The sequence below is a fragment of the Plutella xylostella genome, chromosome 9 (assembly GCF_932276165.1).
Source record: "Plutella xylostella chromosome 9, ilPluXylo3.1, whole genome shotgun sequence".
NCBI classification, from domain to species: Eukaryota; Metazoa; Arthropoda; class Insecta; order Lepidoptera; family Plutellidae; genus Plutella; species Plutella xylostella.
The window spans coordinates 996,029-1,015,036 of record NC_063989.1 but is presented as its reverse complement, the minus strand read 5'-3'; the positions used below and the strand labels follow the sequence as shown (position 1 = coordinate 1,015,036).

At 39.4% G+C, this 19,008-nt stretch overlaps 2 protein-coding genes across 3 annotated transcripts in view; one reads left to right on the top strand and one right to left on the bottom strand.

Moving 5' to 3' along the window:
* The window catches only part of LOC105383065 (moesin/ezrin/radixin homolog 1), a 34,505-nt gene extending 22,192 nt beyond the window's left edge, over nt 1-12,313 (bottom strand). The window contains exons 1-3 of one of the 2 annotated variants that reach the window (XM_038107841.2): nt 12,175-12,313; nt 11,824-11,857; nt 886-1,065 (exon numbers count right to left, since the gene is read on the bottom strand). In XM_038107841.2, coding sequence (XP_037963769.1) covers nt 886-1,065; nt 11,824-11,835 — 192 coding nt within the window. In that variant the 5' untranslated portion in view covers nt 11,836-11,857; nt 12,175-12,313. Of the gene's footprint in view, nt 1-885; nt 1,066-7,045; nt 7,203-11,823; nt 11,858-12,174 lie in introns of those variants that run through there. The other variant, XM_038107823.2, reaches the window with a different exon arrangement.
* Nucleotides 12,314-12,885: 572 nt separating this feature from the next.
* LOC105383064 (palmitoyltransferase ZDHHC6) lies at nt 12,886-18,312 on the top strand. Its single transcript, XM_048623234.1, has 9 exons — nt 12,886-13,127; nt 13,273-13,454; nt 13,586-13,670; nt 14,024-14,151; nt 14,612-14,770; nt 15,141-15,292; nt 15,992-16,049; nt 16,364-16,551; nt 17,387-18,312. The coding sequence occupies exons 1-9, from the start codon at nt 13,073-13,075 to the stop codon at nt 17,505-17,507; spliced, it is 1,128 nt and encodes a 375-aa protein (XP_048479191.1). The 5' UTR covers nt 12,886-13,072; the 3' UTR covers nt 17,508-18,312.
* Nucleotides 18,313-19,008: the final 696 nt, after the last annotated feature.

Below are 19,008 nucleotides of genomic sequence, written 5' to 3'. Positions count from 1 at the left end.
TTGAGCCCTCATCCCGCATGAAAGAATTTTATAATTTAATGTCAATGTAAAATTAATTAGCTCAATAGCAACACTTGTGTCGACAATGTCATTAAAATTAGTTGAACCAACTGGAAACACACTAACTGTTTATAAAACAGTACAATTGTTAGTAACAGGCGTTTCTCTCCGTTACGGCTAATTGAAACACCTCGGTGTGAATATGGGAAAGTCATCAGCATTGGCCTGTTTAAGTATTCGTATGCTGGTGGCCCGATGGCTGAATACCTGTCGTCCTCGCCTCGTAAGTGTTTAAAAAGTTGACATAACATTTTGATATTCGGCGCAGCGACGGCGGCGGTGGCGTGTGGCATTGCCTTACCGGGTCAATGTCAGCACTGAAATGGTGGTTGGTAACGAGACATAATGTGAGGAAAATAATTTCACGGGATTGTTTGTGAGCAAACACGTAAGGAGCGGAATGAATGAGCGTTCGAAGAGGTCGCCCACGAGGACAGTTAGTCGTCATTTGTCACAAACACTCCACGAGCCGCGCTGATTGGCGTAAATAATTCTGTTGGCTAAACAAACTTGAACTTGGATGCAGTGGTTTGTCTAAAAATAATGGTTACGTAGAGCGGTTTTCGCGGACTGATGCGATGGCCGCCCACGCCGCCGCGTCCGGTACGCGTCACTCACAAACTTACGTATTGGCCATTGTAACAATTACTTTACTAATCACTGCAAGCCATGATTCCATTAGTCGAGACAACTATATCATAGACTGCGGAAATTCGTGACCATCCAATTACACCAACAAAGTCTGAAGACAAACCCGGTCAAAACCCTCGAAACGGCGTTCTACTCTACGTCTTAACAGACCACGGATTGAAAAAAGCAACTAACCTTCTTGTACAGCTTGATCCAGGTGAGGTCGCCCTTGGAGTCGGTGTACTGGAGGCCGAAGAACCAGACCTCGCGCAGGCCGATGGTCTTGACGACCTGGTCGAAGAGCTGCTTGCCGGTCGTGGTCTGCTGGATCGCGAACTCCAGCTCCGCGTCCATCGTCGTCACACGGACGTTCATCTGGAATGAAGGACAGGTTAGTGAGGGGGTGGCGGTTGAAGGGGTTCTAGCTTTTGATTGGTGCGTGGATGGGGTGTGGAGATGCTGGTCTCTTTGGCTTCGGAAGGAAATTGGGATTATTTCTTAAAGCATATTTTTGTTCTGATCTATAGGGTTTTAAAAATAGCTACAATGTATGGAGCTACGAAATTTATAGTTTTGTAAGCTTCAGCTACCCTGGGTAGAGACTTCTAACAGTTTCGTGTAATAAATAGGATGTAGCTAGCCATAATACTTTATAAATACAGGTTATTTAATAGCGGCAATATACATTATAATGAAATGGTAGCGTAGTCTAATTAGCAATCTATTCCACCTACACGATACAGCTGGTATGATTCTAATACGGCAGCGATTTCTAATCATGTAAGAGGCTAAACTTGCAGGCACGCCAGGCGTTACCCGTAAGGGCACATTTCGCAATACTCAAGGCAGGACCCACATAATCGTACGAAAGCGAGTTTAAGTTCAGGAAACAATGATTTCCTACAATTAGCTGCGTATTTATGTAAATTTTTGTGTTACATCATCACCATAATTACTATTGTTAAATAAATTTGTGACTCTTGTGGGAAATATACGGCCACAGTGTAAATAAATGAGATACAATGGTTTTCGGAATTTTCCTACGACTCCCTACACTACGGGGGACAAAATCTGAAAGAGTTGCATAGCTTATTTATATGATTTCATTCATATTTAACCTTACGATGAACGACGACCTTAGCCTTCAGTCATATATGGCACATAAAAATACAGCGAAAGGGCAATATTTCAACTAGTACCCTACATCATCATTGTAATTATTGCTTTAACAATGCACGACGAAGGCGAAATGAGCTCATATTTTTCAGATAATCTTAAACAACCGGGACAAATGACCCCTTATTACGAAGCGTCAGCCTTGCGAGCACTTTTCCTCGTGAGTGTGACGTCACAGCAGAAACATGCAGATTGCATACGGATCGGAGCAACAAGAGGGTTACTCTATACTGACGAAAACTAACGAACAAGAGCTGTCGTGCTATCGGCACCTTTAATACAACCAGATAGAGTCGTTGCTCGCGTAGAAGCTGTACGAAACATAGTTGTTTAAGCTGCTGGTGTTCCATTTTGAATAAATAAATAAATAGTTTTTCGTGATTTAGAGTGACCCCCCAGGGTCTCTGTGGCTGCCACATGCACTGGAGGCGGGCATCTCTATTGTTACCCGATGTTTACAACTAAACTGATAAACATCAACTGTTCTGCACGCTCATTACTAAACCGATACTTCTCTAACGAGACTCGCAGACAGTGAGCACATTTCACGATAGAGTACCTCGATAAGAAGCAGCTAATATAGCTCCCGGGAAATTTCTAACGAGGGATGTCCGCAGAAATATGATCGTGCTATAATAGCTAGCAGTATAAGAGATGATGGGAGTTATTGATGCAATACGTTACCACGGGAAGATGCAGCAGATAGAGGTATTACAAGCGATCTGTCTCAAGTCTCCCAAGTGGTGGTTAACGATGATGCACGGCCGAGGCCGGAAGATCGCATCCGCTTGGCTCGGTCTCAACTCCATCAATACGGGACTATATTTAGAGCCGCACACAAACTGTTTACGTGCATCCACTATTTTGTTTGGGCGCGTCACTTTCTCCTATTTTTAGCGTCTCTACTAGACCGTTAGTTTCGCGTCTGTGGTTTCGTCGCGTACGTGATATTTTAACAGCGTAAGTTAGGACTGGCGACGCCAACTTTATTACCTTCTTCGCTTAATGATGATGATGATGCAAACATCTAATAGAAGTGCTAAATGTTTAGACTATTAAAAGTGATGACAAATTGTCTCAAATTGTTTTAAAATTCAACTGCCTTTACTTCTATTTAATGTATGTCTAGCCTTGTGATTTTTCTTACTTAGCGAATTCTTAGGATTCTAATGTCGTATAGTATTATTTATTTATCAAAAGTAGGTTACTACATAATTACGGACATATATAATTCATAATTTTGCACACAACTTATGTTTTACGTGTGAGGCTTAGCTACATAGTTATATATGGTTTAGAATTTGAATCATAGAATTACGATTACGCAACCCGTATCGGCGAAAAGCGATAAGGAGTCAGCAAGCCTACTCTAAATCAGTGAGCTGCCATGCCATCACTGACTCTAATACATTGGCATAGAGTCGTAGTTAGCAGCAGCACCGTTTTATACTCTGAAAGCTGGAGTGTCTCCAATGGTTTATCGATCAGCGGCGGATGTTTGTGCAACAAAACCGACAGAATTTGGTAAATCATTGCAAAAATTTCAAACCCATTTTTTTCGAGACCTAATTAAACGGTGTACCACTTAATTTAACATAATGCTTTAGATTATATCAGATCCAATATTATTTAACAAGTGAGTAACAAACGTATGCAGAATAATAATATGCCAAGGGAAGGTTTCAAAGGTCATCGAAGAGACAATTAAAGATACATATGTGAACAAGGCCCTAAACAGGATAAAAATAAGGATAAAACAATCATACCGACAACAGAAAAAAACTTATTCGACTGGCAGTACCTTGAAATTCTTATTAGGGTAAACGATGGCAATAATATACCTGAAGTATTTCATTAGGAAATGAAGAAAAAAATATACGATTAGAATATACCGTGAGCAACCTTGGGCTCAGAGAACGATGTTTTCTTGCTAGAGGAGGTAATAAATGTTATTAATAATCATTTAGCTGTTTGAGCCGAGTTTGCGAAGTGCAGATCGTAACATTTACCGCAAACAGCCATGATAGTGCGGTCGGGTACATAGATGACATCATTTGCAGATATGCCTGCTTATGTTCAACTATTAACAACTTGGAGAGACGTGCTTATGGGCGACATTACGTGCATCTATTAACAATAACTTATTACAACTAAGCTATTGAAACATGAAAAATACTAATCCATAACTATGTAAGTAAACTTAAGTAAACGGACGCTGAAACTTGAAGTGATCAAGTTGAACAATTTAAAGAGGACAGCAATAGGAAATGACTGCAGCGTATGAAACACATAATTTCTTTGCAAGGTCACGCAATAATTGCAGGTTACTGCGGTAAGCAGAACCAAGACGGAGCGAGATAAGATGCTCTAGTCACTAGACTCTTAGTATCGTCATGTACCTTGTAGTGACTAGACTCTTAGTATCTTCATTATAAATTGTAATGCGATTTCACTGTAAAGCTTATAAGGCAATTGAATTCGATGAACGTATGTAATAAGTACCTAAAATTTGAGGCAGCAAAGGGGTTGATAACAATTAGATTGCCCGAAGGACATATGGTTGAAGCATTTTTTCTTATATCATATCGAATGCATCAGAGAAGATCACGTAAAAAATATATATTCAAGCTGCGGTTTCAGTTATAGCGGCGAGTCTCCCAAGGAGGCCACTCTATATGACGAAAAACTAAGTTTCGGAGCTGTTATGCTGTGCGAGCCTCGACTCTATCTTGTTGTATTAAACGTGCCAATTCCTCGAAAGTTCTCGTTTTTTCGTTTTTATCAGTATAGAATAACCCTCCAGGGGTGGAAGCGTGGGCGACAGGTGCAAGCGCCGACAGGTGGCGGACGAGGGGAGGACGCCGACGCACCACTTGTTGATCATCAACCAGGTATATTTGGACGATGTTATAATGCAATCAAGTGGACGGATAGTGGATGATTATAAGCAGGCTGCCTATGGAGTCAGGGAAGTTTAACAAACAACCTAAAAAATATGGATGCGCAGGATGCAGTAATGGATGAAAAGAAGATCTCGACAGTATTCTTTGAAATTAGATACTTAAACAAAATTAAAGCTGTGATACTGGCCAATGAAGATGAAGAAGAAAGAACAAACACTAGAACTGAAAACGTTTAAGACAAACGTGAGAAACGACCCACAACAAACTATGCAAAATTGGTAATTGCTCAAATTATTCTTAGCAAAACATCAACTGTTAAAGAGTTGAGCCTTTTACCGAAAGGTAGTAAAAGAAATGCGTTCTAGAAATGGCGAGGTGGCTCGCAACGGACCGAGACAACACATGGGCACGGAGCATATCGACCGTCAAATTAATTTCAAGTACAACACGCCACGGTAATGAATGAATGACGATGCGGTTGTATCACGTGCACGTCACGAAGGTTGGATGTAATGGATGTACAGGTAGATGTGGTACCTGGATGTACTGGTGTACAGGTAGAAACTGTACCTGCTGCGTGTACTGGTGTTGGTGTTGCACATGACATGGTACCTTAAGACGTTATAGAGACAAGGGTAGAGCGCCAGGATGCAATTTAGATTGATAGCAATTAAGAAGTAGAAGATTACAAAATAAATTGGTAATGTATCAGGTTGAATACCGATGTATAGTTAATAATGAGGTGAGAAGATGCAGAATGATTACTGAAATAAGATAAAAATCATAAATATGACGCGAACAAAATAATTATTACAAAATTTTGCAGATATCATTCATAAATTACAAATAATTATGATTTGACTAATTATTCAGTACCTAATAAGTAGTAAAAACCAACACTGTAGTGAAAAAGCCAATCGCCTAGACTTTGTACTTTTTGTTGTTTCAGACAGATAAGGAAAAACCTTGACAGATTCCCACATAGTGATTAAAATAATTTTGCTGATGTATGTAGCTAACGGATTGCTTAGATTTTAGGTGTAATCGCAAAACCAATTACAACTGAAAAGTTGAAATGATGCTTGTGAAGTTTCTTGCCATTTCTTTTCTAATGTTCGTATTTGTATTATTTTAAAGTCGATAAATAATGTAATGATTAAAACAATTTTACCTCGAATTAACTTCTTGAGACATTAATGTTTGAATTCTGACAAAATTACAAGAAGAGGTAGATGGGACTGTTTCAATTCATATTGATAAATTGGTTCGATAATGATATCTATGAAACCTGCAGGTTTATTAACATAGTATTGGCAGCGTGATATTTTGGCCAAAGCGATCTTTGAAAATGTAATCATATCATTTACAGCCGGTATTCATACAAATGCATATTTAATAAATAATTCTACGGTTGATGCAAGTCCGCTACCTAAATTGCAGGATAAGATAAGGAAATTCATTATTGGCGATAAACAAACATTTGAATAAGATAATTATATAATTTTTCTGAAGATCGTGCGTGATTGTATGTTGTGCAAATACCAATCGCTCATAATAAATTATTACTTGGAAACCAGTAATGAAGAATCTATAAAAAAAACATAAAGCGCTTAGCTTAGAAACATTGAGAAAATAAACTGCAAGAGATTGCCTTCCAGGTATTATTTTATTTCAACGAAAGGAAGAGCGAGGAGCCCGCAAAATAAAACAACAAAGGAAGCTCTGTCTCGTTCTGCGGCACAGGAAGGAAAGGGATGCCGGATAAAAGGACGGTTATAGCCCGCACCTTGCAAAATAAATAACAAAACCGGGATCCTTCCATGCCGGCTCGGATCGGCTCTTCGTAGACCGATGACATCACCGTAACTTATGATTTGAGTCAACATCGGCCGGAAACCTGTACAACTAATATATTCACACGACAAGCGTTTAGCGATGACGCTGGAGATGACTTTGAGTGTGTTGCCAGGCAGTGACGAGTGGAGCCAACCAACAATAGCCTGCGATAACTCGACGGCACTTACATTGTCCCATGGCGAATGCTGTGCTGACAAACTGAACTTTGTAACCGTTTAAATATGGCTACTCGGTTATGAATATGGTTATTGAGCATATCACTCGTATAACCATGGGAAGTAATAAGGAGGTGGTAAGCACCCATTACTGTCAATTGGAGATAGTAGCGACTGCTCTAGTTGGTCAAAATGCATAACAGAAGAAAGCCCCGCATGTGCCGCGTCGGGGCGCGGACTATCACCGGTGTTCCTGTGACGTACCTGCTTGCCGCCGGCTACCATGGTGGCGGGATGAGGGTCACAGGCACTAAATGAATGTCACTACACTAAAAGACACTACTTCCTGGTGGGGGTTGAACTTTAAGGCGGCACATAAGCCGCGTCTGCTCGACGCGGCGTTTGAATTTGAACTGAACGGCCGTTGGTCGACCGCGGGGATGCGCGCGCGCCCCCGGGCCGCCGGGACGCGAGCGAGGAGCGGCGGCGGGGGCCGCGGCGCCACTTGAGGTATACTACCAGAACTTCATAAAGATTCTGATCTTTACGGACCTTGACTGGTCATATATTGCTATTCAAATGCATGTGAGGCACATAGATTGAAAAGGTTCTGACTACTGGCTCGCTTAAACCTCGCGTTAGCTGTGCTCGTCTTCTCTTGTGACTTGGACCACGTCCTCAAGGTCAGACCCTCCGAGACTCGAGACTCAACCGCCTACGGTTTCGCTACTTTTTTCTTGCATGAATCTAAATTGAATCGTGATCCAATCGGCAAACTATAAGCGTCGTCATTGTATGCATTACCAACAATAAATGGTGGGTATATTTTTAGCGTGCATTTTTGTAAGTACCTACCTAACTAATAAGTTTTCTGTTCCGGGACAAAATATTGGGAAAAAACGGTGTGTTGTGTACTAAGAACGACAAGAAGTAATTTAATTTATATTTCTTCCGTTTAACTTAATGTACTTAATGTTAATGTTCTGCAGCAGCAGATCAACATTCTTCATCTCAATCAAAGTTTTATTGCATCCCAATATGCCATGAAACGGAAAAGCTAAGCGGTTACGTAACCAGCATATCATCAAGATATGCGCATGTAATCAAGGAAAGTAATCGCAGTTTAACCATAGGTCGCTCAACGACTCCTCTTGCATGTCAGGCGAGGAGCCTCACGAACATGTAAACGATTTCTATTTATACCGCTAGTGACTAGATTCTTGGAAAAATGGCAACTTTATCGAAGCAACCGGCTGATGGTTGAAATCAATGCCGTATTTGTCGCATTGCAACGGAATAGGCGAAATGGTATTAATGCTCTACAATCATGCTTCATCAGCTACCTGCGATCGATGGTTGGATATACTATAGCGGTGAACCACTGTAATATTATTATGGGTGCAATATTGTAATATCCTTAGGTAGGTTTTACATCGAAAAGATAAGCTAAATCCTATGTAGAATTGCATTGAAGAAATTATGCCAAAAGTAAAGAAATGAAATTATCCCCCAGGGAATGCCCTCCGTGAGGCGGAATCAGATCAGTTCTATACACAGATGATTTTTATTTTCTTTATAGTATTAGAATAAGTTGAAAAGAGAACTATAGATATATGATGCTCTGTCTTGAAGGCAGACCCAAGTTTATATGGGTACGTATACAGGTATACCTGCACTGTCATCTTTACAAACACACTATATATGTGATAAGCGCTGTTGGCATATCGGTTGAATACATACAAGTTATGTAACATTGGTATCCATTTAAATCTAAACAACATTACTTTTAGATATACCTATATGATATGGTATGATAGCAATATATTATGCTCTATTCATTGCACTACCAGTAGTGGGCAGCGATGGTTGGAACAAATGCTGGCTGCAAGCAGACGAACCGCTAATTAGAGCCTCTGAATAACAAGTGTGTGTTGGTTTTGGCGTCGTGACGCAAATGTTGAGTCACTCTGTTAGATAAGGAGCGTTAATATGTGACGCTGAGCAGTCTCTAAGGACTCTATGATCGTGCTGTCTCTAGCTTACGATAAACGAAAATTTGCACTGCTGCTGCGCGTTCCACTACTCTATCTCGTTGCATTTAACGTGCCGATTGCATGACAGCTCATGTTCGTCAGTTTTGTAAAGCTAAAGTAACCCTTTGGGCTTAATCCATTTTTCACGAGTCTTCAAAATAGGCAAAAGAGGCACTCTCATATCATACGTGACCTTCTTACCGACACGGGTGGAATAAGCGGTAGAACACTTTGAGTCAAACGAATTAATAGTTTATCAGTGAAAGTCACACAAATACTAAAATCCCCCTGATTAACACACAACCTTCCTTGGCGTGAATCTAAAAATAAGCGGGTTTAAAGTCAGTGTGACAAGGTCGTTCAGGCAGTACGACCCTACAATAGCTGGCTGCTCATGTAACCTCGCCACATTAACTCATAAACGACTATAGATGAACGCATAATAGTCAACAGTTGACAAAAGGGATTATGTTCAGCTAGACTAGACTGTCGATGTCATAGTTTAACTTGCCTTTGTAGCACTGTAGGTAGGTATTGTATAGAATAGGCATATTTTTATCATGGACGCAGACGATAGATCCATGACAAAGGCAAATAAATATACTGTGCCTATGCTAATATTTTGTGAGGATATACGTAGATGGGAATCTGGACATAAGAATACTTTATTGCCCCTGAACATCGGCCTAAAAACCATTTAGGTACGCAAAAAAAATACTAATCGAAAAGATTACGTTTATGTAAAACATCTAAGAAAGTTATTTGGTTTATCTACGAAAGGATCCATTAAACAAATAATGCATTATAAAGTACCCAACTTGGAATGGCCATCTCTCATTGGCCACACATTTGCATCTGCCTTGTCTATGATGAGTGTGATGACTGATGACGCACGGCCGAGCCTAGGTGCAGTGTCCACTAACCAGATAAGCACGGCCCACTTTCCCACTTCCTTCCTACGCCCCACTTGTATGCAACTACGAGTGTCCCGTGCGACGTGACTACGTGCGAGAATAGACTCTATGGATGTTAATTAAAGAGCCATAAGTTTATTCTTAGATCTTAATTGTAAGACATAATGGTTATGTCCTATGCACGTTAGATATGTGAGAGCTAACTTTTATTCATAAGGCATAAAGTTCAGATTTGTTCAGATTGCATTGTTTACTTTAGATGGGCTTCTGTGATTAGTTTTTCGTATCAGTCAGCAGTTTGCAGGATTTTATGCCAACTGTAGTGGCAACGCTGTCGTTTAGTATTACACAATAGTTATTTTGGATGACGGAATAGAGGTGTAAAACGAAGTAAATATTTGTCATCAATAAATAACTGTGTTTACCTACTGATGACATACATAGATTAGATCGATATTTTGTAAGGCAATAAAAAAGTTGAAGTTGTGAGAAGAAAACGGGCCAGAATAATAATTATCATAACACAACAAATGTTAGGTATTATATACCTACTAGTTATTCTTGCATTTTACAATCACACTATTAGCAAAACCACTAAAATATACAATAACATAATTAAATAGCACACAAAATCTCGTGGGGTCATGCAAAAATTAAGTATGGTATAAACTAGCTAAAGTAGTATGAAGACTGTTATTAGAAGAAAGTGCAAGTATAAATAGTGAATATTAGATTAAATGGGAGGGAAACTAAAATAAATTATATGATAAATAAACATTAACTGAAGCCCGAACTAACCAACTCCTCCTCAGTGCCATTTGCATTTAGAGCATTGCTTAAATAACTTAAAATCTGAAATAAATTAGTAAATTATATTAAGCATGGTGAATAATGTGATCTGTGATATAATAGATAGGCAATTTAAAGTACACATTATAAATAATCTGATTAATGTGAATCGGTCCATAATTTTTGGATAACATGGCAAAACCACAAAATATGGTAGGTTGTGCAACTGATACAGAATAAGATATGAGATTACAGTTTTCACTACAAAAGCTCATTGAAAGGTTTCTTAAAGAGTTCACTGTTCGTTTCTGATTTGACAAAATATTTGAACATTGATGGAAATAAATGATTACCAACAAAAAAGACCCTAATCAGTATTGATAAAATTAATAGTATCTTTATTTTCCTTATCAGAAGTTATGTGTAAATGTAAAGCTTTTAAAAATCATTGGCTACATTTAGATATCCTCTCTGAATCTGAAATGTTCAATGATTGCCAACTTAATTAGAACAATAGTGAAGTTATATTTAAGTACGTAATCATTGATACACATCATGTTTATTAAACAAAAGTAAAAGTATTCAACAAAAACAGAGGATGTTGTGAGGCTGGGTCATTGGCTTGTTCACATTTTTTACCAAATATGTGATAACTATAATGAGGATGATAACTTTGGACTATTTTTAATAAGTTATTGATTGCTTGATTCTTGTATAGAGCTATTTGTAAAGTTTGTACAGTTATTTTATAATGTGCTTGTACATTACATACTATTACAGCATGCAATTTTTATGGATTTATAATCTAGTAAATGGTTGGCAGGTTTGTTTGAGCCATCTTGGTATTATCAGCCGTCTCCGCATTATCAACAGCTTATCTTTTCTTAACTGTGTTTGCGTTGGTATGACAGAGATGCCATGATATGCCATAGTATTCTGATGCAGTGCTGATTTTAGAACACTCTACCTATCTTTGTAAAATATTAAAACAGTTAGTGTTTTAAATAAGTATGTGTAAAGAAAATGTTCATATAACCAGAAGATTTTTGCTGTAACTTCATAGAAACTGTGTAATATTGACAACTTCACACTTAACTATTGCAAAAACTAGTTTATCTTGTCACAGTCATGAGTCTGCACATGTAATGTATGACTTATGTGCTAAGTGAGAACATCGAGGAGGTGAAATCATCGCTTTAGCCGCGACGGCCGCAGGTGCCTCCTTATCACATCTCTGTAGCCTAAACTTACAACCTATCACTGACTCATACAGACTCACTCATTCTACAAACAAGGGAGAACTCACCGATTTCGGCATCTTGACGATGTCGTGTCACTATCTGCAACAATAAAATGGTATGATGAGAATGGCTGGAGCAGGCGGCACCGACCCGTCCACACTAGCCGCGTGCCGTCCAATCGAACAAAATACTCATATTTTTTAACATTGTCCATACCAAACAACGCTCGACTGGAAGGTTTAACGATAGGAGTATCGAATTAAAGTTACATTCGAGAGATTGGAGCAAATATTGTCGCCGGCAAACGCATGAAAATCCCGTTTTGGTTGGAAATATTCCAATTACCCGTAATACGGACAAGAGACTTGTACAATATTTTCTGGACATTCTGAAGAATAAATAGAACGTAAACTTACCCGGTAAAGAAATAATTATCACCTTATAATCCACATAAGTAGCACAACACACATAAAGAATGCACACACCCTACCGAAGAGCCACAAAAATATCGCGATGTGACAACTTCAAATACGTGACGTGGTAAACGGTGTTGTCAGTAAAAAGAAAAGTTTTTGTCTACACTCACAGATTAACTCAAATCCTTCGAGTTTCAGAATAATAATGGCGTTCGTTGCTCGTGTTCTTCTCGTTAAAGAATATGTTCAAAAATGTGTCTGCCAACTTTGAAAACGTATTGTGAATGGATATATTATTATTTTCTCAGTAATGTTTGTCGTATTTATGAAGTTTGGAAAGTTAAAAGTTCAGCTGTACTGCAGTTAACTTCTAAATAAATAATTCTAAATAACTTGAGATTTGATTATTCAAAAAGTAGGTAGGCAAGCAACAAACCAAACAGACTTTGTCGTGAAAAATGTGTACCTGCTTAGGGCCGGAACACATAAACACGATACGACGTCGCGTCGTGCTACTCTCTCGCTCTCTCCCATTAAACACCTGCGAGTAGGAAGGAGACGTTTTCACGACACGACGTCGCATCGTGTTTATGTGTTCCGGCCCTTACTCAGAAGAAAACTTCCTTACCAAGCTTTACCAAGTGAAGCCTAATCTTATCTATGAAGTTTTCTGACACTGACAGCTCACAGTGGACAGCTGTCAATGTCAAGTCAATGTCAACTGTCAATATAAAGCGAAATATTCGTCCGTTTTTGTTTTTATGTCTGCATTTTTTATAGATTTGCAAGATATCCTCACTAAAATAATATGTATTTAAAGTACAAACTGAATATAAGGTAGCACAATCTAAATTTTGAAAATTACAAGTTATAGATTAATTATAACACACAATAAACCATGGCATCGACGCCTCTGCGAAGACTGTTTCACTGGGGTCCAATTGCGGTCATCGGTAAATCTGTTATTACATGTTTATTTTACAAAATCTATTGATAAAAGTATTTTTATTCCTATCAACCTAATTACCAAACATAACCTAAACCCAGAGATATGTTTTGACCAGCCTACCTACAGCTAAAACCTGAACATATTGGCAGGTATAATATCGCTGATAACATGGGCGATGATCCACCACTGCGGCATGTACTGGCCGCCGCACGCGTCCGTCTCCGGGGCCGTCAACTCGGCGCTGTTCCTGGCGCTGGCCGCCGCCACACTGTACTTCTTCCTCCAGTCACTGCTCGAGGGACCGGGGTTTGTGCCGCTCGGGTGGAAGCCTGTAAGTTTCATTGGTTTAATATGCTTACTAATATGCATCATAAAAAGACCTGTTTATCATTGTGTCTCAGGTATTTTATCACTAAAACAGTACTCTGTTTATTCTAAATTATTTATTTATAATGTTTTCAGGAGAATGAAGAAGAAGCTGTCTATTTACAGTACTGTACAGTGTGCAATGGTTATAAGGCTCCCAGGTCCCATCACTGTAAAACATGTAAGTTCATCATCTCTGGTCTTAGCACTGGTATTGAAACTCACTGTTTCTAGAGCTATAGTATATTCTTAGTGAGAATACTTGTAAATTGAAGTGCAAAATAAATTTTGTAGTAATCCCCTACAAATTCACTATATTTTGAATGTCTGCATTGCCTTACACTCAGGAAATCTATGCACACAAAATCCATCTGTACAAAATTTGTTATCATACATTCACACCTATTCCACAGATCAAAATAAATGTTAGTTACTTACCATATAAACTATTCTTAGGACATAATTACATAAAAGCTATATCAAGCAAAGCTAAACAATGCTATGGTTTACACCTAGTCTTATAATTGTTTCCAGGTGGTCACTGTGTGATGAAGATGGACCACCACTGTCCGTGGATCAACTGCTGTGTGGGTCACCGCAACCATGCATACTTCAACCTGTTCCTCATGGCCGGAGTCATAGGCTGCGGGCAAGCCTCTGCGGTGAGGGTTTCACATTTCACACTTTAAATGATTCCCCATTTGAAATTTATGACAAAAAGTATACTTCCCAAGGACATAAATATTTCACAAGTAAAAATTCATCCAGTAAAGTAAATATGTCTAAAGAACCTTTTTTATGTAGCCTGTTTTGTGTGCCACTGCTGGGCAAAGACCTCCTTGTTAACTAAAGAGTACCTATATTATCAGCATGTAAGCCTCTTCCAAGAGCCCCTTGTCCTATGTCTAATTTGCCAGACCATACTGCTCTTTAATCTCCTGGATTGATTGATTGTGTGAAAGAAGATATGAGAGAGTGTGGAGTGAATGAGCATATGACAGAGGATAGGGTAAAATGGCGTGACATGACGCACAAAGCAAACACTAAATAAGGAAAAGGGCAGGAAGAAGAAGAAGAAGAAGACTGTTCTTTAATCACCTCACAAATTACTCCATTCCCCAGGTGCTAATCTGCAGCATGTACCACGCGATCAGCCGGCCGCCGTACGCCCGTGGGACGCCCTTCGTTCACGTCACACTCACCACGCTGCTGCTCTCGCTGCTCGCTATAGGCATGGCCGTCGGGGTGCTGCTGGCCGTTGGGGCGCTGTTTTATTTGCAGGTTTGTTGTGTAGATAAATAATGGATATGTACTTAAATAGATAGTAACATTTTTTTTTCATAAATTACTTATGAAACATAAAAAGTTCTGAGTCTGAAGAAGAGTGTTTCGTTCGATTCATCGCTAACAGAGTTAAGGTGGTTTCATCAAACTCTATACTAGATGGCACCACTTGTCTCATCCATGAACTTATTCCGCCGCCATTTCTGAAGAAAAGTAAAATGCCTTTCTATTAAATTTTACCTATGAAAGTACCTGTAATCCTCAAATAGACTCACAGAAATTGCATTGCGGGCCGTTCAATGTTCCACAAACCCATACAACCTCATAAAATTAACCTCCTAACAAAAATATATATGATATATTCCAGATGCGCGGCATCCTGCGCAACCGCACCACTATAGAAGACTGGATCATGGAGAAGGCGAACGGGCGCCGCGAGGAGCGCGGGCTCCCCCCCTTCACCTTCCCCTACGACCTCGGCCGGAAGAGGAATCTAGCTTCTGTGTTCTTGGGAGACAAGTGAGTCGGGTATTTAAGATGACATCCTCCTGACACATTGTGTAGTTTGTGCTTTAGTAAGATTTGGTACAGAGTGTAGACCAAGTCTCAGACCCTTAACCTTTCCCTACGACCTCGGAAGGCTGAGGAATTTAGCCTCTGTGTTCTTGGGAGACAAGGGACTTGGGTACTGAGCCTGTTTTAACAGCATGCGGATTTCATTAGGCACGCGGGATAGCACGCCATTTTCCCGCGTCTTGCGTGTATATTCCACGCGTTACAATGAATACTTGTATGAACGCGTGCATGATCAAATCCGCATGCTGTTAAAAACAGCCTGAGGATTGTAACACATGTGCTTTAGGAAGATTTGGTAAATAGCAAGTCTCAGAGCGCCGTTGCATCAGACAGCCCGCTGGACCGACGACCTTAGCACGGTAGCCAGTAGTGGCAGCATCAGGAAGCTCCAAGACTGATTGTTGTGGCACTCCTGGGGCTTCCTGACGCAGCCACTCCCGGCCACCCACCAGCAGCTGATGATGATGAAGCCTCAGACCCTTCACCTTCGCCTACATCCTCGGCCAGAGGAGGAATTTAGCCTCTGTGCTCTTGTGTTTGTGCCTGCAATTGGGTATATTTGCTTCAGACCAAGTTGTATTGTAAGCTTTCTGATTAATTACTGGAAAACATATATTCACTATCATCGATTCACTGTTACAGAGACTTCGACGGGCTGAGTTGGCCAGTCAGAGAGGGTTGTGGAAAATATGATCTCACTGTAAGTTATTTTTTCTATTTATCATGTCTTTACACGTATTAATTGAATTTCGCCATGTTGCACCTATGTATTTTATTTATTTTATAGGTCCTTGCACTAAAAAATACCTATTCAAAAGATTCTAATTTTGTTTAACCGCGTGACTGACGATAATGCTTATGCTTATGCATACTTAAACAAACTAGTCTTAGTAATAAGGCCGCCATTTGTACCTACCGTCTATGTTGTGCATTTCCTTGTGTAATTTCTGTTTTTGTGCAATAAATAATTATCTATCAACCTTCAACCTTCTTTCTCTCTCCAAACCTCCCCAGATCGAGCAAAAAGCCCAGAAAGCCGAGAAACTGCAACGCTCTCGTCTCTTCACGTGCACTAGTGACTACTCTGGTCGTTGGTTCCCGCTATTGTCGTGGTGGCGCGCGGCGCTGGCGGCGCCCTGCCAGGCCGAGCCACGGCTACCGTTGCAACCGGGGGATACGGTCAGGGTTACCAGGCAACGGAGGTATGTTGCATAACTCTAGTAGGTATAGTTACGCTACGAAAAACAATAAGAAAGACCTGGAATGAATGCTTATGGAGCCATTTGTAAGTAAATTAGGATTGAAACCACGCCATTTTGAAATGTCGACGAAACGCATTTAAAAGCAGCAGGTGGCGCCACCGTCGTTATGCGGCGCCATTTGCAATTTAAGATAGATACTAGGTCATCTATAATCTCTATTGCCAGCGAAGATAGCAAACATTTAAAAGCGACAGATGGCGCCACTGGTAATATGCTTAAATGTGACGGCATATAGAAAAACAATTGAAATCACCCTTTTAGGCATAGCTCAGAAAAGGTAAGACTACAATGCAATGTAGTCTAGGGACACGGTCCGGGTCACACGGCAACGGAGGTATGTTGTACAGTATTTTGAAACCATAGCATGGAAAAGATCAGGTTTCTGGCGCCATTTGCAATTTAGGATAGGTACTACGCCATCTATAAAGTCTATTGGCTTAGCAGATTGCTAGAAACGCATTTCAAAGTAGCAGGTGGCGCCACCGGCGCTGTTTTTTAATGTGATATTAATAACCAACCACAAGAAAGTTTTTAGGCATAACTCAGATGGTCGTAATTCTAAACTCTATCCACATATAAGGCCGTTCTCACATTACGATACTGGTAGTCTACGCGTGAAAGTATTTCACCTTATCTTACAATACCAGTATCGTAGTGTGAGAGTCTCTATACAAATGTATGTGAGATACTTCAGGGCGACTTCGTAATGGGAGAACAGGCTAATAGCCATTTCGAATGTAATTTCTCAACGAATCAACAATCTCCTTCCTTTCAGACACTGGTTATTCGGTGAGAAGCTCCTCCTAAGCGGCGGCGACGCGCGCGGGCCGCGGGGCTGGCTCCCCCGCGGTGCCGTCGTGCCCACAGATGAGCTGGAGAAACGGAAGCCGGACTAGTCTGTGTTGGGGGGTGTAGGCTGTGTTGTCTATGGTACAACGTGTTGTCTACAGCCGCGTACAGACCGGCCCAACGAACGGGTTTCGTTGACCTTCGTTGCTGCAATCTGCCCTGTATTATGTATGATAAATATCCATCGTTGGGATAACCGTCGTTGGGCGTTCGTTGGGCCGTTCTGTACGCAGCATCAGACACATTTTGTCTATTGCTGGCATCACACTTGGCTATTCGTATTTGCCAAAACTGCCATGTGTGGTCACTGGTCAGTATATTTGTCAACATTATTAACGAATTACTTACATCATTACTTATAATATGTATTTGGCAAATACTACAAACATCCAATTACAAATAGCCAAGTGAGGTAGCTGTAGCAGCAATACAAACAAATTTAGTGAGTCTTGTTGATTTGGATGTGAAATTTTATTGTGTAAATTTGTTAATTTATACGAGTTTAGACGACGCTAGATACAGTAGGATATAGGGATTTTCCTATTATTTATATGAAAATTTCTACGCTAACGCACACTACGATATACGCTAATAAGACTCATGAATTCAACTACGTATTTTAAGGCTGATTTAGAATGTTTATGTCTGATTTACAATGCCTTCATATGGTTACCTGTGGGATAATAATAGAATTTGTGGAACAGGTTCACCCTTAATACAGAAGTATTCATCGAGACAGGGTAATCTTGCTACGGCAAACGTACAAAAAAAATCAATAATGCTATAGCATTAATTTGTTCAGATACATTATTCGTTTATAGTAAGGTAATCATTTATTTCGTATGTATATTGTACTTACATATTATTATGAGTTAAAGAAACGAATTTATTTTTCTTGTTATGTCTCGTGGTAGTTTTGATGTCCTATTATAATATGTTTAGGTATTTATATCTTAGTTCCCCAGTCATTATGAACACTGTTGGTATATGAGGTAGACAATATACGATTTATTTTACAATGTTTAACTGCCATCCTATTTAAAACTATAATCTTACAAACTAAACTTTAAGATTGCTGAAGTAGTTTATGTTACACGATACTGAATAGTTTAATAATTATTTTTGTATGTTTCCCCTGCCATTTTTTGTTATATTTAAGTAGGTATAATGTAAATAAATATTGCATAGAAATATTCATTGTAGTTTTAATTTTAAAATGAAAGGGAAAGTACCTATAGCTAAAATCATACGGGATCATTTGAGATGTATACGTTTATTGTGCATTCAAAAGTAAAGTTCTTATCGTAGAAAATATATTTTTAACATATAACTACGTATATATGAAATCTTAAAGTTACTGTAAGTTACTAACATTTAAAAGCATAAAAGAATTTTATTAATAAGAATGTTACCACGTATTATTTTTATAAATGCATTTAAAATCTCAAAGTTTCATCCGCCATCTAATCAATAACTTTGTTACCTGTTGTTCATACAAACATACCTACCTCAAAACGCGACAAAATACATTAGTAAAAAATAATTAAG

What these genes read in the sequence shown, in the direction of transcription:
- LOC105383064 (XM_048623234.1), top strand. Translation starts at nt 13,073, where the DNA reads ATGGCATCGACGCCTCTGCGAAGACTGTTTCACTGGGGTCCAATTGCG. An exon ending in GTCCCATCACTGTAAAACAT is followed by an intron (nt 13,671 to 14,023) that starts GTAAGTTCATCA and finishes AATTGTTTCCAG; the next exon opens with GTGGTCACTGTGTGATGAAG. An exon ending in GTGGAAAATATGATCTCACT is followed by an intron (nt 16,050 to 16,363) that starts GTAAGTTATTTT and finishes AAACCTCCCCAG; the next exon opens with ATCGAGCAAAAAGCCCAGAA.